This window comes from Lycium barbarum, chromosome 9, assembly GCF_019175385.1.
Source record: "Lycium barbarum isolate Lr01 chromosome 9, ASM1917538v2, whole genome shotgun sequence".
Lineage (NCBI taxonomy): Eukaryota > Viridiplantae > Streptophyta > Magnoliopsida > Solanales > Solanaceae > Lycium > Lycium barbarum.
Window position 1 is genome coordinate 101,892,528 of NC_083345.1, and position 26,088 is coordinate 101,918,615.

Below are 26,088 nucleotides of genomic sequence, written 5' to 3' on the forward strand. Positions count from 1 at the left end.
ATTCTTTCTTCGTCCACATTAAAGTAGGTTCTCCATGTAAATATGTATTAGGTTTGATGTTTAAAGGCTCTGGTGCTTGGGTATTTGAGAATGTTGTTAGGGCTGTGGCATATCCAATTAGTGATGATGGTTGAGTCGCAGGCTGACCATCCACCGGAGGTGGCTGGCCGCCGGCCGTTGAGGCCATAGAATGATGATGTTGATGCTAGGGTTTTGGTAGGCTATAGGTTATTCTTTAGAGAGCGTTTTTTTTTTAAATGAGTTCACATAAATTGAAACGGATGAAGTATTTTGTTTCGCACCCTGTAGTTGATGGTTCACTTTATCGTGTTGCTTTGCAAAAAGTAGTAAAACCACTGACCTCCGTAGTTGGATTTTCACTTGCTTGATTTGTCTCTTCTTATATTTTCACTTTTTTATTTTTATTTTTTCTTCTACTAACAGTCGAATAATAAAAAAGGGTTAGAAGATAGGGGATGGGCATCTATTAAATACCTCGGGAGCCTCATAGTATTTTAGTAGTATCACTTAAACTTCTATTTTTTAAAAAAAAAAATCTTTTTTACCAGTTTGGACTAATCAACTGGCTAGGTCGTCTATCCTTTACTATTCAGACTATCATAATAATTGGTAATTATGATATTTTCCTAAAAGAAGCAAATTAATAGGAAAGATGCATAAGTATCATATTCATTTTAAATTATTTAAGTGTTTTGAGTTTAAAAGAGGGGACCTTCAAACATTAATAAAAAATTTAGAACGTTTTAAGTGGTACGTATGTTTCTTATTCTTTTTCTTTTGCTACTAGCCTAAATTAAATGAAAATGAAGTCCTATGATTCAATAACTATCACATGCAAACAATTAATGAATCATGACATTTTCTTTTATGATAAGACTAAATTCCAATTGATTGAACTAAAGTCAAGGTGCCTGATAAATAAGGATATTCTTAAAATATCCTTGATGGCCCTTATCTTCCCTCTTTCATAAAATAGAAATAAAGTGAAGTGAAAAAAAAAACATTGTGCTTGAACTTACTGAATAATTTTTTCTTTAATCATCTAGTATTGTTGGGGGATATCACACGATAATGATGTAAGCTTACAGATTTCGCTTATTTTCGAATATAAAAATAAAATCACTCCTTTTAAAAGTTAAAGCTTTAAAAGGAGTGATAAGGTCAACTAGTAATAAGGTCAAAATTTACAGAAAATAGAAATAGAATGAAAAATAAGCATCAGTTGTACTACAGACTTGGTCTGTAGAACTTTTAATTAAAACATTTTCGTCCTTAATCTTGGTTATTCTATAACTTTGGCATTTAAGTTTTAGAACCAAGTCAATTGACTACTTCCATGTAATGAAACTCAAAGATAGGTTCACAGCGATTTATTTTGTTGGAAAGGACTTCTCCGATGATCTCTCCGGTGAACGACCGGTGATAACAAAGAGAAAAGATGAAGGCTTGACTGACTCTTCTAGAAATGAAATGAAGGTTGATGAACTTTGACTAGAACACATATTGAACCAAACTCATTATTTACAAACATTGGGCCTTTTCCACACCATTGGGCCAAAGCACACAGAAGAGTTTTCAGAACATTTGATGTTGGCCCATACTAGAAAAATATACAACCATACACATACATAACATACCATACATAATACTATCTAAAATGTATATACGTGTATATTCCTCGGTACAAATTTTTAAACTTTGATAGCAAGTAAATAAATAGTAGAAGGACAGGTGTACAGTTTGTTAGGAGTCATTTTCAATTCTTTGCTATTTATAGTAAACCTTGTACAGATTGGAAAGAATCATCAATATACAGAAAATTCTCTCATTCTCTTTTCCGATATGGTATCAGAGCAAGTGCTCTAAAACCCCAATCTCTCGTTCTTTTTTTTTTTTTTTTCTCTTAAAGCTTATTTTATCTTCAGTTTTCTTCAATCTTCTCTTGTGAACATCAAACATGGGAAATAACACTGAAATTACTCCAACTGCAACTGCAGTAGCCACTGAAGCAGTCAACTCTTCACACCCATACTTCATTTCTCCTTTAGATACTCCAGGAATGCAGCTGGTAAATTCACCTTTTGATGGCGAGAGCTTTGCTGGATGGAAACGTGGCATATTGATAGCTTTTGCAGCTAAAAACAAGCTGATTTTATTGATGGTTCCTGACCAAAACCAACTGACGACTCAGATCTGCAAAAGGCATGGTCAAGAGCAAACAGCATGGTTATTGCTTGGCTTTTGAACTCACTCTCCAAGGGAATTTCTGAGAGTGTGATATACTTCACCACTGCTAAAGATATGTGGAGTGACTTGGAGGCCAGATTTGGCCAGAGCAGTGGAGCAAAGTTGTTCCAACTCCAAAAGGAGCTAAGTGATTTGACACAGGGTTCAAGTGACATAGCTACTTACTACACAAGGATAAAAAGGCTCTGGGATGAACTTGATAGCCTAGATTCATCCATCACTTGCAGCTGTGTGTGTACCTGTGAAGCAAAAGGGAAAATGGTAAAGGCCAAGCAAGATGAGAAGCTAGTTAAGTTCCTCATGGGACTTAATGACATTTATTGTGGTGCTAGAGGTAATATTTTGATGATCTCTCCTCTTCCCTCTGTTGCTAATGCCTATGCACTTCTAATGCAAGAGGAAAAACAAAGGGAGATGCATGTTACACCAAAGTTTTCAGGTGAATCATCATCATTCATTGTTGTTGGACAAGGTTCTCAGAGACTTTATTTCAATGAGGGGAAGGTTACTAAAGGAAATTTTGTCAACAAAAAGTCAACACTTGTATGCAGATACTGCAAAAAGACTAGACACACCATTGAAAAATGCTACAAGATCAAGGGTTTCCCATCTAACTTCAAATTTACCAAAGGAAGAAATAATCCTAGTCCTGTCAATGGAAATGCAGCAATGAAGAATGAGGGAAATACTGAGCAGTTCTTCTATAAAAAATGAGTCTGGTGATGCTAGCAAACAACTGAGTCAAGAACAATTGCAAAAAATTGCTCAAATGTTGAGTCAAATGAAGGCCACTGATCAGAATACTAAACCAACAAATGAACCTAATGGAAGCTGTGTTGGTATAAGATATATTTGGTATAATATCTCTATCTTTCTCTTTCAATTCTAATAGTCCAAGTAAATTCTTAAACAACAATTTTTGGATCATTGATTCAGGTGCCACTGAGCAGATGAGTTTCAACAAGAATTTCTTCATATCTTTCTATCCTCTGCCTAAACCTGTCTCAGTTAAGCTTCCAAATTCTCAGCAAGTTAGAGTTACTCATGCAGGATCAGTTAAATTATTCACTCAAGTGGTCATACATAGAGTTTTGTTCATTCCTAGTTTCCATTATAATCTTTTTTCAGTTCACAAACTATGTCTACAGTTCAACTATTGGCTAATGTTCAATTCTTCTCATTGTTTAATGCAGGGCCCTTCCATAAAGAGCACCATGGTCCTTGGTAAAACTCACAAAGGTCTCTATGTGGTCAATTCTACTCCAACACCAAGTCATTTACTAGTTTCTAAATTAGATCATTCCTGTACTGCTTTGTCTATTTCAGTTTCTCAATCCAAAGGCACTAGGCCAATAGTTTTATCTTCTATTTCAGGATCTGATGTAACTAGTAGGCTATGGCACATAAGATTAGGCCATATGCCTTTATCCAATATGAAGAATATCAATGAAATTCCAGTTTCTTTTTGTTCCAAGTTTGATGTTCCTTTTGATGTTTGTCCCTTGGCAAAGCAAACCAAACTGCCTTTTCCTAATATTACATCTAAAGAACCTTTTGATTTGATACATATAGACACATGGGGACCATATAAATCACCCACATATAATGGATTTAAGTATTTCCTTACTGTAGTAGATGACTACAGCAGGTGCACCTGGACTTTCCTATTGTCAACTAAGAGTAATGCTTTTCCCATTCTCAAGTCATTCATTTTTATGATAGAAAGACAGTTTGACAAGAAAATCAAAAAGAATAGATCAGATAATGCTTGGGAATTGGGGTCTAGTCATGAGTCTTCTGAATTATTAAAATCAAAGGGCATTGTTCATCAAACCTCTTGTGTAGAAACACCACAACAAAATGGCATAGTTGAAAGGAAACATAATGGCATAGTTGAAAGGAAACATAGGCATCTTTTAGAAGTTAGTAGAGCTTTATTGTTCCAATCTCATCTTCCTCACAAATTCTGGGGAGATTGTTTAATGACAGCCACACATTTAGTCAATAGATGTCCTACTAAGCTTCTCAACTATCAAATCCCTTTTGAAAAATTATTTGGAACTAAACCTACATATTCCTCTCTTAAAGGTTTTTGGATGCCTTGCCTTTGCATCTACTCTACTTCAACGAAGAACAAAATTATGTCCTAGAGCAGAACCATGTATTTTCTTAAGGTATCTCTTTGAGAAAAAAGGATACAAACTAATGAGACTTAAAACTCAAAAAACAAATTGTGTCTAGAAATGTGTTTTTTCATGAGAATATATTTCCTTATTCACAAAAACAGTCTACTACTCCTTTCTTTGCTCAACCTACTAATCCTAATTCTATGAATCAAGATTCATTTTTCCCTTCCATTCACCAACAACACACTCAATCTACATCTCCCACATCTACCAATAATCCTATATCCAGTCCATTCATATCAAATCCAGCAGATTCAAATTTTCATGCGTCAAGTCCACTCAAATCAAATCCAACGGCTTCTGATTTTAGTCCTACTTCTGCTATTCCATTTTCTACTCCTATCCTAACTACCTCACCTTCAATCCCTTCTTCTCCAACTGCTCCATCTAATCAGATCCTTCTTCCCCCCAATCCCATTATTCTCAAATAATCTACTAGAGCCACTAAAACTGTATCTTATTTTGATGATTATGTCTGTGAGACTATTCACTTAGCAGACATCTCTGCTACCTGCTTCCTCTCACCTATCTCTCCTCCCTATTTATCATTTACCTTTCTTTCTCCTTCCAATCAACATTTTCTTAACTCTCTCTCACATGTTCAAGAACCCATCAGTTTCTCCCAAGCTAGCCTACACCCTGGTTGGCAAGAAGCCATGTGCAAAGAAATTGATGCTCTAGTACTCAACAAAACTTGGGATGTTGTTCACTTACCTAAAGGAAAAAAGGCATGGCCTTGCAAATGGGAATACAAAGTTAAACCCAAATCTGATGGAACTATTGAAAGACTTAAGGCAAGATTGGTTATAAGGGGGGATATCCAAAAATAACGCATTGATTTTAATGAAACTTTTAGCACAGTGGTTAAAATGACAACCATACGATGTTTGTTAGCTGTGGCAGTCAAGAGAAAATGGGGCTTATTCCAATTAGATGTTGACAATGCATTCTTACATAGGGTGCTTGATGAAGAAGTATATATGAAATTCCCTCCTGGTATGGCAGTTTCTGATACTACCCTAGTGTGCAAATTGAATAAGTCATTATATGGCTTAAGGCAAGCTTCATGTCAATGGTATGCTAGATTGACATCAGCTCTCAGTTTTAAAGACTACTCTCACTCTCTCAATGATTACAGTTTGTTCTTCAAGAGTAATGGTTTGACCATCACCATTTTGGCAGTTTATGTCGATAACATTATATTAACAGGAAATGATTCGAATGAAATACATTCCATTAAAGCCTTTGGATTTGGAATTCAAGATTAAAGACTTAGGAAACTTACATTATTTCTTGGGTATCGAAGTACTTCGCGAGCCTCAAGGTCTGATTCTCAGTCAGAGAAAATTTGCTATGGAACTGTTACAAGAGTTTGATTCCTTGCATCTTCGACCAACTTCTTCTCCATTGGATCCATCTAAGAAATTACAGTTCACAAAGGGGCAGTTATTAAAGGATCCTACTATTTATTGCAGATTAATTGGAAAGTTAAAATTTTTAACCCATACCCGTCAAGATCTTTCATTTTGTGTACAACATCTGAGTCAGTACATGCAATCCCCTCATCAACCACATTTTGATGCTAGTATTTATGTCCTCTGATACCTTCTTTCGAACCCTGGACTTGGTTTGTTTATGTCATCCTCCCCGTCTTTGGAGTTAATGGTATTTTGTGATGCCGATTGGGCTACATGCCCAGAAAGTCGTCGATCAATTAGTGGGTACTCATAAATTTTGGGGATTGTCCTATTTCGTGGAAGTCTAAGAAGCAGATTTCCATCTTCTTATCTTTAGCTGAGGCAGAATACCGGTCAATGCATCGGTTTGTTGCTGAAATCACCTGGCTTGTTCGACTATTTGAAGATCTCTCTATCTCTCCTTCCCTTCCAATTTCCTTACACTCTGATTCACAAGCAGCAAATATTGCTAAAATCCTGTCTTTCATGAAAGAACGAAACATGTAGAGTTAGATTGCCACTTCGTTCGAGAGAAATACCTCTCCGGCCTCATTTCTCTCTCTCTTGTACCATCCACTTCCTAAATTGCCGATATTTTCACTAAACGTCTCACAGGCCCTTCTCACTGGCATATTTTGGACAAGTTGGGTCTGCATTCTTCCCGCTCCAACTTGAAAGGGGGTGTTGGAAAGGACTTCTCCGACGATCTCTCCGGTGAACGACCGGTGATAACAAAGAGAAAGATGAAGAAAAAGATGAAGGCTTGACTGACTCTTCTAGAAATGAAATGAAGGTTGATGAACTTTGACTAGAACACATATTGGACCAAACTCATTATTACAAATATTAGGCCTTTTTCACACCATTGGGCCAGAGCACACGGAAGAGTTTTTAGAACATTTGATGTTGGCCCATACTAGAAGAATATACAACCATACACAGACATAACATACCATACATAGTACTATCTAGAATGTATATACGTGTATATTCCTAGGTACATATTTGTAAACTTTGATAGCAGTAAACAAATAGTAGAAGGACAGGTGTACAGTTTGTTAGGATTCATTTTCAATTCTTTGCTATTTATAGCAAACCTTGTACAAATTAGAAAGAATCATCAATATACAGAAAATTCTCTCATTCTATTTTCCAATATTTATTCAGTTTCTAGATTAATCTAAAGGTCACTTACTATTGTTGTAGAGCATCATAACTGTATTTTTGTGGGCTTTCCCGTGGTTGATGGTTCAGTTTATCGTACCACTTACAAAAAGTTGTAAAAAAAACTGACCTTCCTAGTTGAATTTTCACTTGCTTGATATGTCCCTTCTTATACTTTCAGTCTTTGTTTTTTCTTCTACAGACAGTCGAATAATAAAAAAGGGTCAGAAGATAGGGGATGAGCATCTAGGAAATACCTCAAGAGCCTCATAGTATTCTAAGGGCTCGTTTGAATTAGAAAACAAGTTATTCCGGCATTAGTTAACAAGTTATCTCAGGATAACTAATCCTGGGATTAGTTATTCTGGGATTGTTATTCCACTTAATCCCGGGATAACTAATCTCGGAATTAGTTATCCCAAGATTTTATTCTAACCAAACGTGGGATAAGGCGGGACTAAATTTTTATCCCAGAACTATTTTTGTTTATCCACCATACCAAACGACCCCTAAGGGTATCACTTAACCGTTTAAAAAAAAATCTATTTTGCCAGTTTGGACTGGTCACCTAGCTAGATCATCTATCTTTTACTATTTTGACTATCATAATTGATAGTTATAATATACTAGCAAACTATGCCCGTGCGATGCACGGGTCCCAACATGATTAATTTGATTACTCACTTTAGTTAATCTTTATGGTTTGTATATTTTGCAAAGGATATAGCGATTCTCCTTAGTGAGTCTTCATATTTTATTTTTTTTCCTCTTAATTTCTCAATTGTTGTTAAAATTTATCTTATTTTGGTTATGTCCGTCCTTTTTTATATTTAGTAAGTTGACAAATCAAATATCATACATGTTAAGTTTATACTCACAAGATTCAAAGGATATTTTATTATATTATACACATTTTTAATTTAGAACCACAAGATTCAAAAGTGTATCTATATTTCTTAAACTCTGTGTGTAGTCAAACTTAGACACTTAAATTGATACAGAGGGAGTATATGCCAAATGAAGGAAATGAAAGGACAATTGAGACACTACGTTAGATCTAATTAACAAAGAAATTTGTAGAGTAAACTCACCAAAATTAATAGCAAAACTCTAATTTAAACTGGAAAAATTAAAAGAAAATCTTAAATTCAGAGTACCAACTATATGAACCACCAAGCAGCCCAGAGAAAAATCAGATCGAGCGAGTGAAGAACGGAGAAGTAGAAGAAAGGCTGAGAGACCACCGGAATATTGAAGAAGAAACACATTACTCACTTTATTTAGTCTTTATGATTTGTATATTTTGCAAAAGACACCGCAATTTCCTTAGTGAATCTTCATATTTTGTTTCTTTTCCTCTTATTTTCCCCTTAATTTCTCAATTGTTGTTAAAATTTGTCTTATTTTGATTATGTCCGCCTCTTTTTATATTTAGTAAGTTGGCAATTCAAATATCCTACATGTCAAGTTTATAATCACAAGATTCAAAGGATATTTTATTATATTATACACATTTTTAATTTATAACCACAAGATTCAAAAGTCTATCTTTATTTCTTAAATTCCGTGTCTAATCAAACTTAGGCACTTAAATTGAGATGGAGGGAGTATATGCCAAATGAAGGAAATAAATGGACAATTGAGATATTGCGGACACAGGGACTTAAAAAGTAAATGCACAAGAGGTAGAATTAATGTTAAACTTTCTAAAATATACACATGTTAGTCCCTACTTAGAGTATAGTTTCATGTGCTTACTATAATAGAGTAATAAAACGAAGTGTAAAGTAAAGAAATATGATAACGTAAAAGTGGAATACACGTGTACAGAGAATAGGTGACAAACCAACTAGTAGTAGTTGTTAAATGAAGTGGACCCAACACTTAAAAAAAAGAAAGAAATCAAGTACAATTAAAATAAGTCCAAATTTAGTGTACAACTTAGACAGCTTTTTGTACAATTTGTCTATTGTGTTCATCCTCTTTTGCCACTTATATATAATAATAATACTACCAGAGAATTGCAAAGAAGAATAAAATAAACAACAAAATGAAAAACTAAATATCAAAGCAAAGAGGAGCAATGAAAAAATTAAGAGGAGAAGCGATTAAGCGAAGAAGCAATCCACAAATGAAACTCCTTAGTGAGTCTCCATATTCTGTTTCTTTTCCTCTTATTTTTCCCTTAATTTCTCAATTGTTGTTAAAATTTATCTTATTTTGGTTATGTCCGCCTCTTTTTATATTTAGTAAGTTGACAATTCAAATATCCTACATGTTAAGTTTATAATCACAAGATTCAAATGATATTTTATTATATTATACACATTTTTAATTTAGAACCACAAGATTTAAAAGTCTATTTTTATTGTCTAGTCAAACTTAGACACTTAAATTGCGACAGATGAAGTATATGCCAAATGAAGAAAATGGAAGGACAATTTGAGACACTGCGGATACGTAGGGACCTAAAAAGTAAACACACAAGAGGTAACATTAATGTTAAACTTCTGAAATGTACGCATGTTAATCCCTACTTAGAGTATAATTTTATGTGCTTTTTATAATAGAGTAATAAAATGGAGGTAAAAGTGGAATACACGCGTACAAGTAAGTATTTGCTGAAGAAAACCTCTAGAAATCAAGGAAAGAGGTGTTATGTGGAAAATTGAAGGAAACATGATTTGTGAGTGTGTACAGGTGTTGTGCTGAAATAGAAATACAGTACACGTGTGATGACCCGCCATGTCATCATGCCACCTAGGCACCACATGGAACTATTTTTGCCATGTAGGAAGCTTATGGATGCTTACATGGAAAGGAGTCTAGCTTATGTGAGAAGGTTCTAGAGAAATATGGAGATTTCTCATCGAAGACTTTAGAACCTTATGAAATTGCATGGAAAGTCCTTGCAATATTCTAGTTGTGTAGAGATTTCTAGAATAGGGGTTTATTTATAAATATGTAGGGATTTGTACAATAATTATTATTTACATACTAGTCCCTAGGTGAGTAGTATAAATTGGAAGGTCATTCATTTGTAAACAATCAAGCAAAACAATTCAAGTTCTCTCTAATACAAAGCTTTCTTAGCAAATTTCTCTTGTCTTGCTTATCTACCATTTTCTTAGCGATCCTAAGTGTAGTAATCTAGGCTGACTTGGTATAACAAGATCGTGAGCAAGTTGTCAAGTGCCGCACATGCGCTTAGTTGAAGAATAAGAATGTGACAACGTGGTATCAGAGCGAAGGTTACGACTAAGGGAATGACAAACGACGGAGAAATCAACGCTGCTAAAACCCAAGCTAACGTCATCCAGGATGCTGCTTGCAAGAGGGGCCATAACAAAAAGAGGAATGCCGCCAACAAGAGCCAGGAGGTACCATCAGAGGTTGTGCCAAACGAAGGGCTTACATCCTAAGAACCATCTGCCACTGAGGCGAGCGAGCATGAAGTGGAGGCCCTGTCCGAGAACATCTCGCTCGGTAAAGAGTGGGTTATGAAGGTTAATGTGGGGATGGATTCCATCGACATATTTGGCCAACGTTTGGGCAAGGTGGAGGGCACTCTTAGCATTCTTGAGGGGCATACTCTTGAAGAAATTGAAAGCATCTGAAATGACTTGGAAGGATGTATGCAGGCTGAGATTGAGGTAAAGCAAACCATCACTGCCTTAGAGAGCAGAGTCATAGAGGTGTTGAGTACTATCGATGCCATGAAGGCAAAGATAGTGGCACTTGAAGAGCAGGTCAACGTTGGTGTGACCGAGGCAGCCAATAATGTTGTAATGATGAGGGAGGCTAAGATCGAGGCTCCCAAGCCTCCGGTGTTCAAAGGGGTTCGTGATGCACAAGAGGTGGAGAACTTTCTTTGGCACTTGGAGAACTATTTCAGGCATGGGAAAGTGAGGGACGATGAGGCCAAGATCAACACCACTGTGTTGTACCTAACAGAGACTGCCATGCTATGGTGGAGAAGAAAGGTCGTCGATGTTGATAGAGGTCTATGCAAAATCAACACGTAGGATCACTTCAAGAGTGAGTTCAAGCGACAATTCTTACCAAGTAATGTCTTGTATGAGGCAAGGCGCAAACTTAGGGAGTTGAAGGAAACGGGGAGCATACGAGACTTACGAGACTATGTCAAGGAGTTTACCACACCCTTATGCTTCAAATTCCCAACCTCACCAATGATGACTTATTGTTTCACTTTATAGACGGGTTGCAAAATTAGGCTAAGCAGGAGTTGCAACGCCGTCAAGTAGCAAACATAGACCAAGCCATAGTGGAGGCCGAGTCTTTGATGGACTTCAGGCATGACAAGCATGACAAAGGCCAAGGCAATGAGTCAAGGGGTAGCGATGCCAAAAGTGGGGAGGACCGTGGCAAGAGCAGGGAGTTGCAACAACCATACTCCAAGACTCAAAGTGCGAACAAGTTCGACGGCAAGAAGTCAAGTGGTCGTCAAGGCTATGTCGAAAAGAAAGTGTTGAACAAGAAGAAAGGATGATACTTATGCAGAGGGACGAACAACTTCAAAAATTTCCCTGACCTGAAGAGCCTTAGCGCTATGGTACATGAAAGTCACGAGCAAACGCTAGGACAGAGTACGGGAATCGCACAGTTGGGGACGATTAGACTATGTGGCACTGTCACGAAGCAAGATAGTCAAATCAACAATAATAAAAACCAGTATGTGGATCTCACCATCAATAAGAAGCCCGCTCATGCACTAGTAGACACTGGGGCGACTCATAATTTTGTGACCGAGGCCGCAGTGAAGAGACTAGAGTTGAAGCTCGCTCCAATTAATGCCCTCGTCAAGACCGTGAATGCTAAGCCAGAAAATTCTCGCGGTATAGCTAATGGCGTTGGTGTCAAGTTGGGTGATATGAAAGGTACGCAAACTTTACCGCCATACTATGGATATCTTTGACATTGTTTTGGGGCAAGAATTCTCTACACATTGCCACGCGATGATCGATCCCTACCTCCAACGCCTCTTGGTCATGGAGCGAGAAGGCGCTTGCATGGTCCCTACAGTGACTATGTTGCATGGATAGGGCCATGCACAGCTTTCAGCTATGCAGCTTGTCAAGGGGCTCAAGAAAGAGGAGCCAACATTCATGGCAACCATTACAAGTTTGGAGGAAGATAATGGTACCCAAGAGACACCGCCGCCTTGAATAGATAATTTGCTCGAAGAAGACAAAGATGGTATTTTCGAAGAGCTACCTAAGCGCTTGCCTCTTAGGCGTAAGCTGGATCACAAGATTGAGTTAGAGCATGAACCGGGAAGGGGTCAAGTCATGCACCGATTACCATCACCGCCTCACACGATAGAGAGATTGAAGCTATCATTGACTACCAGGCCAGGCGGAAACAAGGGCAAGAAACCACCGCCATTTACCCCGTCCATTGGAAGGGGCAATCACCGGAAGAGGTCACATGTGAGCGATACGAAGACTTGTGGCAGTTTAAAAACAAGAGTCGAGAGTTTAAGCAGCAGCAATGCGTCGCGGTCGTCGCGACATCAGGTGGGGGAGAGTGTGATGACTCGCCATGTCATCATGCCACCTAGGCACCACATGGAACTATTTTTGTCATGTAGGAAGCTTATGTGGATGCTTACATAGAAAGGAGGCTAGCCTATGTGAGAAGGTTCTAGAGAAATATGAAGATTTCTCATGGAAGATTTTAGAACCTTATGGAATTGCATGGAAAGTCCTTGGAATATTCTAGTTATGTAGAGATTTCTAGAATAGGGGCTTATTTATAAATGTATAGGGACTTGTACAATAATTATTATTTACATACTAGTCCCTAGGTGAGTAGTATAAATTGGAGGATCATTCATTTGTAAACCATCAAGCAAAACAATTCAAGTTCTCTCTAATACAAAGCTTTCTTAGCAAATTTATCTTGTCTTGCTTATCTACCATTCGCTTAGTGATCCTAAGTGTAGTAATCTAGGTTGACTTGACATAGCAAGATCGTGAGCAAGTTGTCAAGTTCCGCAAGTGCGCTTAGTTGAAGACTAAGGACGTGACAACGTGTGTATAAAGAGACATAACAAATTCAATGACCAATGAGATTGGTCCAAATTTATAGTACAATTGACATTGTTCCTAGTACAATAATTGATTGGAGTGTTAGTACCTTTTTCACGTTTATATATAATAGAAAGAAAATTCCTAACAGAAGCAAATTGATAGAAAAGATGCATAAATATCATATTCATTTTAATTGATTTTAGTGTTTTGATTTTGGAAGATGGGACCTTAAAAGATTCCCTTCACTACTCACCTGGATGGCAGCAAAGTCCAGTACAGCTATGAGAAAATAACTATCACATGCAAACAATGAATGAATCCTGACATGGTCTTTTATACTCTCTCCGTCTCATCATAAGTGTCATCTTAACTAAAAATACGCATATTAAAAAATTAATAATGTAATGTGAAGTTTATTAAACTATTCTTATATAATAAAAATAAATTATTTTTCCTTCTTGATTAAAGCATGCATGAATAGTCTTTTTGACATTGGAAATTCAACAATATCAAGTTACTATGTGTCTTTGTGTTTTGAATACATAAACTTGCCACTTTTTATGTAAGGGTAGAGTTGGAAAAAAAACTAGTTAATTTATGTTTTGGTTTCCTAAAGTGACACACATATTATGGGACAAATTTTTTTTTACTAAAATGACACTTATTATGGGACGGAAGGAGTATATGGTAAAACTGAATTTCAATATTGATTGAATTGTGAAAATTAAGGCGCCCGATAAGTAAGGATATTCTTAAAATATCTTTGATCGTCCTCATCTTCACTCTTTTATATAGAAATGAAGTGAAGTGAAAACAGATCTTTGTGCTTTTGCTTACTGAATATGTTTTCTCTAATCATCTAGTATTGTTGGGGGATATCACACGCTGATGATGTAAACCTGTGAATTTCAACTATTCCAGAAAATAAAATAAAGAGTTTCTTTTTAAAGTAGAGCTTTACTTTCTAATATTAATTGGTACTCCACTAGTAACAAGGACAAAATTTACAAAGAAATAAAAAGAGAAAAATACATAAGTTGTAGCGCAGACTTGGTCTGCTGAACTTTTGATTAAAAAGTACTAATCTTCGTTATTCTAAAACGATGGTACTTTAAATTTTAGAACCAAGTCAACTGACTACTGCCATGTAATAAAACTCAAAAGGTAGGTTCTAAAGGTCACTTCTATTGTCGTAGCGCATCATATTCTGTTGGCTCCGCCGTGGTTGATGGTTCAGCTTATCGTACTGCTTACAAAAAGTAGTAAAAAAACAGACCTTCCTAACTGAATTCTCACTTGCTTGATTTGTCCCTTCTTATGTTTTCACTCTTGCTTTGGTTTTTTTTTTCCTACCGGCAGTCAAATCTATATATAATATAAAATTAGGCATAGACAAAATTATGTGACATCTTTCTATGGCTAGCATTCATATTTATCTTTTTTCCTTATTTTATTTTTTACTACTTTTTATGTACCTTTGTCACAACATTAAATGACTCAATAATTAAGCAATTACCAACCCTTCTTAGCGGATAAAAACAGTTTTCATTTTTCAATTAAGGGACAGCCGTGCCCATTCAAATTAGAAAATCAAAAGCCTTAGCAGTTTCCCTTTTTCTCATCCTCTTTCATTGAGAATTAAATATCAACATTTGGCATGTTAAATATGGGAAACAGAGAGGAGATTAATTCTATGATTTGTGAAGGATAACTTGCGAAAGGTTGGAGCTTTCAAGAAAGGGGAGGGAAGATAAGGAAAAGATTGCACTCTTAATTGAAGGAAGTAAATTATTTTTGATTTCTTATTCCTCTGTATTACTTTTTGTTTTATTTCCTTTTTTTTTTCCAGATTTGGCAGAGTATGAGTTTAAGCATGAGAGTTCCGGTAAAAAAATCTTCTTTTTTCTTTCCATTTCACTATCGTAGTATTTGTCTTGCGAGTTGAACTTATTTTTCGTTCAATTAACGGTGTAGTTTGAATTTTTTATTTTTGTCATATGCCTTAACTGCTCCTTTATATATGATCATCTCGGCCTTTCTTCTTTTGTCTGTTTTCACTGATGAATTCACATGAAAGAATGATGTCGAGCGTAAAAGTAGGAGACATTGTTTTGAGAAAAGGCAAAATCCGTGAGGATTTATTTAGTGAGTTTAAATGAGATTAAACGAATACGTTAAGAAAGAGACGACAGCTAGCAAATAATAATACTTCATAGAGAAAGGAAGAAAGAGGAAGGAGAAAAAAAGAGAGAAAGAAAAAAGCTACCAAGAAATAAGAAATGAGAAAGTAAAGAAAAAATATGACACATTTGATATGATAACTTTTTCCGTTTTTCTCCTTCTTTAAACCTTTTCTCTAAATGAAAAAAAAAAAAAACTAGCAACAAAATAAGACAAGTTAACTAGAATTTAATATATCTAAAAATATAGGAAGTAGTATATACAATATTATTGAGCAAAATTCAAGATTTCTCAAGTTGTACTAAAATAATGAAACGTACTGTTTTTTATTTTCTTTTGGAATGAAATAAGTCCTAAAAACGACTTATAGTCCTAGATTAACAAAAATATTGAAAATGAAATGTTTCAAAATTATTCGTCTGCGTCAATAATATGTGAGAAGCATCTATAACTAAACTTTGATCGTCTCCCATTTTTATTTTTAAGTGGTTCGGTTATACATATTGTTGTGATTTGCTAAAGCATCTTCATGGATAGTAAAATTGCAATGGAATTTATTACATATTTTTATCTTGGGACTTATATCCATCAAATTTTTGATTTACTTTTTCCTATGTCAACAATTCATAAATAGGGGATCATTTGCTCAGTTTTGTCCCTAGAAACACAAAATATTGAATGAAAGATATCATTCTCTTTTTTTTTTGTTTTCTGTTTTTTATTTTTCATTATAACCGCGCGAAACGCTGATAAATTCACTAGTAATAAAGAAGGGTCAGAAGATAGGGGATGGGCATCTATTAAATACCTCAGGAGCCTCATATTATTCTATCACTTAACCTATTTTTAAAAAAATCTATTTTGCCTGTATGTATGGACTGGTCACCTAACTAGATCATCTATCTTTCACTATTTTGACTATCATTGTAATTGGTAGTTGTGATACTTTCCTAAAAGAAGCAAATTGATAGGAAAGATGCATAAATATCATATTCATATTAAATTATTTAAGTGTTCTAAGTTTAAAAGATGAGACCTTAAGAGATTAATAAAAAATTTAGAACACTTTAAATCACGCGCATGTTTCTTATTTTTTTTCCCTTCACCACTCACCTAAATTAAATGGCAGTGAAGTCCAGTATTGTTGTGACACAATAACTATCACATCAAACAGTTAATGAATGATATTTTATGTATGTTATTGTATAATATACATAAAATATTCATTTATTATGCATAATAGTGTATATTTTGTATATTTGGCTAGAGAATGTAATTCTTTTTTACCGATCAGCCAAATCGGTAACTTGCCCATTAAATTGCACCAAAATACAAAATGTATGTACAAATGGACTAAACCATTGGGCCTAATATAGAGCTAGAAGTAAGTGGCCGTGAAACTGGATGGGCCGAGCTAAGTTGAAGCCCAAGAAAAACAGCTAGTGATGTATCATGTATGGAGAAGTTGCTTGAATTCTGTTCTTTCTCTTCTGTAAAAATCTTTGCAGAGATCTCTTTGTAGAAAGACCAGTCTCGGGTTGTAATAATGGTGATGTTGGCTCTGAAATTGGTGATGAATTTCTTTTTATTTTCTCTTCCACTTGTCTACTTGCAAGACATATTATTGCTTTCGCCTGCATTTTCATGAACGAAAAAATAAATAAATTACTAGGAATTACCAATAAAGCAACTCATTTGTTATTAGAAAAGTCATATTTTCAAATTATAGAAATTTTGGTACCGTTATGCCTAATCGCTAATAGTAGATACATAAAAATTACGGCAACTTATTCTAGTTCGGTAAAAGAGTTGGTTCATATTTAATAAATGAGAAATACATAGCTTCTGTTAATTAAAATTTAAACAGCAATGTCGTTGATCGTTAAAAATAAATGATCAAAGTGATTATTTTTATGGTTATCTCTTTATGATCAAAATAGTATATCTTCTGGTATCATTTTTACAAGTAAAAAATATTTATTCTCGACGCCCACCTCTCTAGACCAAAATGACAAAAGAGTAGGGCATTCAATATTCAAATTGCTAATAAATTTCAGTTCATTGTGTTTGTTTAAATCAAATTAGATCACCTTCCCTGAAAATACCAAGAAGCTGCTTCACTAGTACTAATGGTACCAAAAGACAAAATTCTACTAGCCATTTGCAATTCAGTGAGCAAAGGGTGCACAGAAGGTCCATACAATAAAGCTTCCTTCATCTTTCTCCCTACCCCCTCCACCACCCCCCACGCCCACCCCCACAAGGGGGAAAAAAAAAAAAAGAGATACAAAAAAAAAAGTGAAAAAAACTAAGCTAGAGATACACATACCTGAAGTTCGGTAGCATCAGAAACCACAAGTTTGCCATTGTAAAATATGGTTAGCTGATGTTGCGGTTGCTTCTCTAATTCTTGATCCTCCCTATAATAACGAAAAGCAAATATAAACTCAATACCTATGCATATTACTGATCATTACAAGGACTACTTGTCATGAATGGAAATAGCTAGAGAGAGAGAGAGAGACTTACATTGAGAAGTAGGGGGTACTGCAATTCGTAGGAGAAAAAGAAATACAAGGAGGCATAAGGCTGAGTTCCAAGTTAAAATTTCTTCTCATCTTCTTCAAAGATTAAATGATAATCAAGATTTACTTAGAAGTTTGGATCAAGTTGTGATAGGAAGAGAGAATTAATGAATGAAGAAACGGGAGTTTGAATGAATATATACATGATGGTTTTTTTAGATGGGTGAGTTGGTCCACTATGGGGGTATTAGAAAAGTAAAAGCCACGTTTTTAATAGAGTATCCTAGTAGTAGTTGATAAAATGGAGAGATGCCATTGCTAGTTGACAAATAGACGCTTTGAACACGAAACGCCCACTTCCGAAAGGAGATGTAGATTGTACAGATAGATGGCGTCCCCACATACACATAAACAGACAAACTAACTAAAACACATGATAAATGAGATTATTTATCTCCTTTTTATGCCTTATGTATATTTTAATTCTTATGCCGTTAATTTAGCATACTATGAGCCCGTTTGAATTGACTTATAAGTTAGTCAAATTGATTTATAAGTCATTTTTAACTTATTTGGATATTTAATAAAATAGAAAACAACTTAAACTAAGTTAAAAAGTGCTTAAAATAAGCCAAAATCAAGATGTTGCTCAACTCCAACTTTTTTTTTTTTTGGCTTAAAAGTTATTTTGGTTTGACCAATAACTTTAACCTTTTATTCTTTATATTTTTTGTTAATTCTAATAATATCCTTACTTCTAAAAACCCTTTAAGCACTTTTATCCAAACACGTAACTGCTTATTTATAAAATAATTTTCAGCACTTAAAAGGTACTTTAGGCACTTATGCTTGAAAGTCACTTTTTTCAGCTAATCCAAACGGGCTCTATATCACTCAGTTAGTATCAGTCTGGAATAGTTTGACACTTGGGCCAACAAGCATCTCTGTATTATTGAGGGCAATTCACACGAATGCCCTTATTTTGGGGTGGTCTTTAATTTTTGCCCCTCAAATTGGTGTCTTTAATTTTTATCCTTTGCCTAATACCATGAGGTTTGGGGTTCGAACATGGGCTCAGTAAAAAAAAAAATGGAAGACGGAGTTTTATAGCAAATTTAGGCCTATTCGGGTCAAAGTTAGGCTTGGAGACAGAATTTTGCCTGCTTCAGGCGGAGTTTCGAACTCGCCTTAAGGCAGTTTTTTGCCTGTGAAAGTTTGCCTTAAGGCAGAGTTTTGAAGAAGGAAGAGTTTTGCCTTGCGAATCCAAGTTCTATCTGGCGAATTGTTTTTAAATTTTTTGACTGAGTGGAGGTTTGAACCTAGAACCTAAGAGTTTTAGGCGAAGGGCAAAAAATTAAAGACCAACAATTTGAGGGGCAAAAATTAAAGACCAGTGCATTTGAAGGGCACTCCGCACAAAATTATGTATTATTGAGCTAGTACTGAGTAAGACGGGTGGTTGATGAATCGTGTCAGGGGCGTCAGCTAATTTCCAACGTTCCTAAGATAGGCAAGACATGTTTGTGAGCAGACCCAATGCACCATAGCAGTTATCACCAATTATCAACTATTAATAGAATCATGCTTACTTTTTATATTTGTGTCGATGATTTATGTTTCAGTGGCATATTTTTGTATTAACTAATCTCTATAAACGTGCAGTTGCGCGTTATTTTCAAATAATTTAATGGAATGCTTAAACATAATTAGTCGCCATACATATTGCTCACGAGTTTCTACTCGCTGCCTTCTGTGATCAGTAATTGATTCTAAAGCTTCATGCATAATTGTAGTAAAAGAAATAGGATTAAAAAAATAGTAAATAGTTAAGGATAGAAAAGGAGATCAATTTACTTAAATTAATATGATAAATTGGTATGTTAATAAACATAAAGTAGTAAGATCAGGCCTTATTACGTGAGGTAAGTTGTAGTAGTAATAGGATTACTAAAGAATATATATTCCTAACGTTAGTAATGGGATTAAGTTTTTTATTTACCAAAATAGACAATAGAAATATGATAGAATTAAACTAAAAGAGTATAAAAGTTATTCAATATTTGAATGATATTTTGGTCAACCAACATTTATATTCATCCTTTAAAATATTATAGATTTTATACTTGTGCCTTTTATTGCTAATTATATGCACTATTTTTTTTTTTAAAAGACTTGTTCCTAGGACTAAGATGATAGAGTGAGTCAGTAATCTTGTTGAGCCATTTAGATTCACAATTAGATTTTAAGTTCAAGATACCTACATTGGCCCAAATTAATTTTGGGTTAATAAATGTGGAATGTGGATTTGTCAGAGTCAAAAGTAAATGACTTAATTCAAATTCAACTACATTTTAACCCAGAAAATCATTTTTGTTTTCGTGGATTTCCCTTCAAAGGCCTGGTCTTTAATTTTTGCCCCTCAAATTGCTGGCCTTTAATTTTTGTCCCTTCGCTTAAAAAAATGACCGAAAATGCCCCGAGGTTCTGGATTCGAACTTCCGCACAGTAATAAATAAGAATTTCGCAAGGCAAGACTTTCACGGAACTTTTGCCTTAAGGCCTAACTTTTGTCGAATAGGCTTAATTTTGGGCAAAAGTTTGCCTTAAGGCCTAATTTTGCTATGAAACTCTACCTTGCGATTTTATTTTATTTTTTGACTGAGCCGGGTTCAAACCCAGAACCTCAGGATATTAGGCGAAGGGCAGGAATAAGGGAAATCATGCAAACTGCCCCTAGAAAATAAAGTTGAGCCTCTAACAAGACGAAGCAATTCGCATGATTGCCCCTATCTCGGGGTGTTCTTTAACTTTTTGCCCCTTAAATCGTTGGTCCTTAGTTTTTGCCGTTCAGCACTTTAAATAATAAAAAAAAGTTGCTGAAAACACTACTAAAAAACCAGCGTTTAGTGACGGAATATTAGCGACAGACCATATTCTGTCGCTAATTAACGACAGATTAGCTACGGATTGCTCATTTTGTCGCAAGAAAAGCAACTAAAATTTTATCTCATTATATAGTGACGGAGTAGCAACGAAAACTGAGTTTCGTCACTAATGATTAGCGGCGCTTTAAATTTCACTACAGATTTAGCAACAGAAAAGGCGCGACAAATTTTATTTTTATTTAGCGACAGATTCAGCAACGGAAAATCCGTCGCTATGCCTTTTAATTTTTCTCGAAAAAAATATATATTTGCAGCATCGGAAAAATTTGTCGCAATATTAATCATTAAAAGAAATCAATGTATTATTTAGCGACGGAATATAAAATCCGTCTCTATTCCGTCGTTAAGTGTTAAAAAAAAAAAGATATCTCCTAGGGTAAACATTTATTTCATTTCAGTTCAAACACACCCAACACAGATACAGAGAGAGAGAGAGTGTGTGAATTGCTAACCTAGAGAGAGAGAGAGCACAACATAGATCAAAATAATGTGAATCTAAAGGTATGTTTTGATTTTTCTATGTTTTATGGGTAGTTTCTTTCTTCTTTATCTTCTTCTTTGTGTTTTCTGACATTAAATCTAAAATAGAAATTAAGATATCTGTGTTTTTTTGCTTATTATCTAAAGGACAAAATGTCTTTAAGTGTTTTTTTTTTTGGCTAAAATCGAAGTTGGGTGTCTTGAAAACTGTTGGGTTTATAATTTAGTTGAAGGTTAAGTGTTGGGAATCTGTATTTGGGCCAAAATCTGATGAAAATGAAAATTCGACCTTTGTTTGTGCTAAATCTTGTAGGATAATATTATTTGGTGGTTAAAGTTTGTTTTAATTCGTTGCATGTCGAGAAAAAGATTGAAGAACTCAACATTCTTTATATTCTGTGATTTGAAATCAGTGTTAGTGAACTGGGTTTCTTACTCGATTTTTTTTATACTCTGTGATTTGAAATCAGTGTTAGTGAACTGGGTTTCTTCTCGATTTTTTTTGTTTTAGTTTGTCATTTTTTTTTTTTTTTTACTAAAAGGTGAATGATATGTTCTGTTTCACTAAGTTAGCTAAAATATCTCATGCAACATGCTAGCATTATGTGAAAAGAGTTGAAACATAACAATTAGCTTAGACTTTTCTTACACTTGAACTTTGGATAAGCCAATTCAACAGGTTGTTTCGTGGTAAATTTGTCTATGAAAGCTCAAATAGAAGTAGTTTTCAAAAGTGAATTCCTTTTTGCTTCGCTTCTTGCTAGTTTTAGCTGATAGAAGCTAAGGTTATCAGTAGCTTCTGAAAATGAAGAGGTTAAAACTAAATATCTACCAGAAACGAGTAATTAACTGATCTGGCATTTTGTTTGATTTGGTTGATGATAATCTGATTGTAGAATCAAGGCAAATTTCTGATTCCTTTTCACACTTATATCCAGAATAACATCTCGCGTGAAGCCCAAACAATGGTCCTAGTTGATCATCCCAATGTTCTTAAATCACACTGCTCCTTTGTTAGTGATCACAATCTATGGGTTATCATGCCTTATATGGCTAGAGGTTCCTGTCTCCACATTCTGAAGGCTGCTCATCCAGATGGCTTTGAAGAGACTGTTATTGCAACAGTATTAGGGTTTGGAATATCTTCATCATCATGGATTCATCCATCGTGATGTTAAAGTAAGTCTCATTGTTGCTTAAATCCATTACTAATTTCTGTGCATTGGCTGATTTTTTTTTATGTATTAGATGACAGAACATATCTATTCATGAGGTATCACTTTTACAAGTCTTGATTCTTTGGGTGGGCACTTCCATTGAAACATGATCTATACATACAGTTTTTTGACAGTTTTAATAAGTGTCGTTTTGTTCTTTCGAGTTTGAACATGGAAAATGATTTCTTTGAAGAAACTTTAGCATACCTGTTCCACTTAAGATCCCATGGAAATATGACAAAGGACAAATCTTATTCATGGTTGGCACCACCTGCATGAACATCAAAATGTTTCTAAGGAAAAACATTCTTTTCCATTACCATGCCGAGGTTGATATCACGTACTTGTGTGGTTATTGCAGGCTAGGAATATTCTCATTGATGCACGAGGTGGAATAAAGTTGGGAGATTTTGGTGTCTCTACTTATTTATTTGATTCAGGTGATAGACAACGTATGCGGAACACATTTGTCGGAACTCCTTGTTGGTATGCTCTAACCCAAAAGGATGCTTCTGGAGTTTTTATCTACTTAGTTTTCATGATTTATTCAATGGTTGATAAGCTTCAAACTTTTGATCTATGTTGGTACTAATTATGTGGACATGCGAGAATAAGTGCATGCGTAAAGTGTACATCTAGAAACTAAGATGTTAAAAATATTGATGAAGATTTTGCTCATGTTGCACCTTAATGTTTTCCATAATTTAGATTCCTTTTACAGGATGGCGCCGGAGGTCATGGAGCAATTGCATGGTTATGATTTTAAGTAATGCTTCTGGTCAATTATGTAGTCTTTTCATCCTAAATGTGTACTTTCTGAAGGAACTCCTTTTTTTCTTTTTCTTTTTCTTTTAATCCATCCTCATTCACAGAGCTGATATTTGGTCCTTTGGCATAACTGCTTTGGAGCTTGTTCACGGCCATGCTCCTTTCTCAAAATATCCTCCAATGAAGGTGAATATTGTTAGTGACATGATATATTTCTTTTGTTGAAGTCCTAAATATAAAATAAATGCATTCAATATTCTGTACTTATCAGGTCTTGCTAATGACATTACAAAATGCACCCCCTGGCCTTGATTACGAGAGGGATAAGAAGTTTTCGAAGGTAAGTGAATAGCATTGATTATCTACTGATAATGTTATTGGCATGTTGCTTAAACTCCTTTTTGCCTTTGTAGTCTTTTAAGCAAATAATTGCTAGTTGCTTGGTGAAAGATCCTTCAAAACGACCTTCAGCCAAAAAATTGCTAAAGCATCCGTTCTTTAAGCAAGCAAGGTCCAACAATTATATTGCTAGAACATTGTTGGAGGGTTTGCCAGCACTTGGAGATCGCATGAAGGCCTTGAAGGTGATTTGTTGTCACTTAATCTGAGTTTCCCCACTTTAGAACCACATGATACTTTATCCAGATGATAATATTGATCAGCATTTCTATGCTAACAAGAGTTTTTCCTAACCTAATTGTAGAGGAAAGAAGAAGACATGCTAGCACAGAAGAAGATACCAGATGGGCAGAAAGAAGAAATATCACAGGTTTGCTGTGCACAGCCAATTTCACAAGAAAACTGAGATTTTGATATATGTATAACATATTGCCTTATATAACAGAATGAGTATCTTACATGCTTACGTTAAGCGTGCATTAGGAAATAAGATGGTTTTTCTGTAAATTGCTTATCTATGGAAAATAAATGTAACAAACAAGAAAGTAACAGTATTTACTGGAGGTAAGTAATTCATACGACTAGACTCTCCGGTTCATCCCAGTCGATGTGTCATATGTCCAGTGCTTTTTAAATTTGATATACAAGATGGATGTAGGAAAATCTTTTCAAAAGCTTAGGCACAAATGGGGTACTAGCAGGTTGCAGGGAAAGAAGTGTTTTTGGAGGAGTAGTATTTAGTTAACCGGATAATATTTTGAACTTTTTTTTTTTTGATTAAGGTAATGCCATTTTAATATAGTTCAAAAGATTGACTTGTTAGATCCTAAGAAATTGACCGTTTGTGTAAATGCTGCGACATTAAACTCCTTATATTTTTTAGGATCGCCACCTTATAGGAAATTTCTGAACTCCGAGGTGATTGTTTGATAACTTTGATCATTAAACCCCGAGGCAAGTTTCTTTGTTTTTTGGGAATAGCTACTCCAAGTTTAAAAGAGAAAGAAAATAAATTATTCTTCATCTAGCAGGATAGCAACACACAAGAATTTTTTTTTGAAAGCACTGATACATGTTTTAGAAGTTGTTCCATTCCAGGTTTCCTTTTCTTTTTTTCGTTACTATTTTGCTTCAAATTTTGTTTTCACACCTTACTTTGGGTACATCATTTCAATATTCCTTTTTATCTTTGCAAATTGGATCTTACTGTGCCTCAATACTATATGCAGAATGAATATAAACGGGGGATTAGCAGCTGGAATTTTAACCTTGAAGATTTGAAGGCACAGGCTACCTTGGTACGTAGATCTATTTTCTGATGCACATGTACCTCAGTATTTTCAATCATATGCTAGTTTCTCAATGTATACAAATAGAGGTTCTCGATTAATGTGTATTTTTGCAAACTCAATTTTATTGGCCTCTTCAATTGATAGTTGTGAAACTTGCTGCAAAATGAAGAATTTCAGTCTAGATTGTCCACATTGGAAATCTTTTCTTAATTAATGAAACAAAAGCAAGTTCTGAGCATTGTGTTACCTTTTTCTTTTTTCAATTTTTTTCGCTTTTAGATTCCAGATGAGGAGATTATTGGTGACAAGGACCAAGGTGGGAGTTCGAATGTGATGTCTGCGCTTGATATTCCAGGGAAACAGCTACACAAGTTTCAGCATCAGTTCTCCTTCTCAAGTCAATATTCAGAATTAATTTAATTCATCTAAGGCAGACTCATCATCTTCCGACAGCATCCAAGGATGCTTAGGACCCCGGATGAATGTAAACAAGCACCAGGTGAGGTACATTTGCACGTCCATACACATGATCATGATGGAGAATCTTTTGTTGATGAGCGTGCCCGAGCTGTCCATGTAAGTTCAAAATTTTATAATTTCAGAATTAATTTAATTCATCTAAGGCAGACTCATCATCTTCCGACAGCATCCAAGGCTGCTTAGGACCCTGGAGGAATGTAAACAAGCAAAACAAAAAGATGACCATAACATGAATGCAAACATTCTAATTCAAAGAATTGACAGGGAAAGAAAAAATTGATCCACGGTTATTAACTTATCACATTACCAATAAACAAATCAACCATAAGTTTTATTATGAATACAAAAATGGACGAAGGACAGAAGATAGTTGATCATGAACTATTTTCGATCATTATACTGAAGTAAAATCACTTTTTAAGGGCACTATGTTATAAATTTCCAGCATGTTATTTCTCCAATAATGCGTAAACTGGTATCTGGCATCTCCACTTAAGCTTGTAGCAACTGTTTTCGACATGATATGTTTTCGACCTGCTTTTTAACCATTTCATGAACCTTGTACCTTTCTGACAAAGCAACTCAGTACTAATTCTTGCTAGCACTTAATTAAATAGCTTTATCCTTTCAACATGACGTATCTCTAATACTGAGACGCTCTTCTACGATCCAC

The 26,088-nt window shown here is 35.1% G+C and overlaps 3 protein-coding genes across 3 annotated transcripts; 2 read left to right on the forward strand and 1 right to left on the reverse strand.

Annotated features, from left to right (window-relative positions):
• Positions 1–1,978: 1,978 nt before the first annotated feature.
• LOC132612081 (uncharacterized) lies at positions 1,979–2,982 on the forward strand. Its single transcript, XM_060326424.1, has 2 exons — positions 1,979–2,182; positions 2,281–2,982. Exons 1-2 carry the CDS (start codon positions 1,979–1,981, stop codon positions 2,980–2,982), a joined length of 906 nt encoding a protein of 301 aa, XP_060182407.1.
• Positions 2,983–16,582: 13,600 nt separating this feature from the next.
• LOC132609194 (protein TIFY 5A-like) lies at positions 16,583–18,030 on the reverse strand. Its single transcript, XM_060323067.1, has 3 exons — positions 17,839–18,030; positions 17,639–17,729; positions 16,583–16,943 (listed from the first exon to the last, which is right to left on the reverse strand). The coding sequence occupies exons 1-3, from the start codon at positions 17,925–17,927 to the stop codon at positions 16,749–16,751; spliced, it is 375 nt and encodes a 124-aa protein (XP_060179050.1). The 5' UTR covers positions 17,928–18,030; the 3' UTR covers positions 16,583–16,748.
• Positions 18,031–22,224: 4,194 nt separating this feature from the next.
• Positions 22,225–25,355, forward strand: LOC132612083 (uncharacterized). The gene is made up of 9 exons (XM_060326425.1): positions 22,225–22,383; positions 22,838–22,962; positions 23,198–23,242; positions 23,349–23,430; positions 23,516–23,584; positions 23,658–23,828; positions 23,948–24,013; positions 24,873–24,941; positions 25,215–25,355. The coding sequence occupies exons 1-9, from the start codon at positions 22,225–22,227 to the stop codon at positions 25,353–25,355; spliced, it is 927 nt and encodes a 308-aa protein (XP_060182408.1).
• Positions 25,356–26,088: the final 733 nt, after the last annotated feature.

Excerpts from the sequence above, each read along its gene's own strand:
- LOC132612081 (XM_060326424.1), top strand. The coding sequence starts at position 1,979 with ATGGGAAATAACACTGAAATTACTCCAACTGCAACTGCAGTAGCCACT. Across the intron at positions 2,183-2,280 it reads ACAAGCTGATTTTATTGATG|GGAATTTCTGAGAGTGTGAT; the intron begins GTTCCTGACCAA and ends TCACTCTCCAAG.
- LOC132609194 (XM_060323067.1), bottom strand. The coding sequence starts at position 17,927 with ATGAGAAGAAATTTTAACTTGGAACTCAGCCTTATGCCTCCTTGTATT. Across the intron at positions 17,730-17,838 it reads AGTACCCCCTACTTCTCAAT|GGAGGATCAAGAATTAGAGA; the intron begins GTAAGTCTCTCT and ends TCGTTATTATAG. Across the intron at positions 16,944-17,638 it reads CTGATGCTACCGAACTTCAG|GCGAAAGCAATAATATGTCT; the intron begins GTATGTGTATCT and ends ATGAAAATGCAG.
- LOC132612083 (XM_060326425.1), top strand. The coding sequence starts at position 22,225 with ATGGTCCTAGTTGATCATCCCAATGTTCTTAAATCACACTGCTCCTTT. Across the intron at positions 23,585-23,657 it reads GGGATAAGAAGTTTTCGAAG|TCTTTTAAGCAAATAATTGC; the intron begins GTAAGTGAATAG and ends TTGCCTTTGTAG. Across the intron at positions 24,014-24,872 it reads AGAAAGAAGAAATATCACAG|AATGAATATAAACGGGGGAT; the intron begins GTTTGCTGTGCA and ends TACTATATGCAG.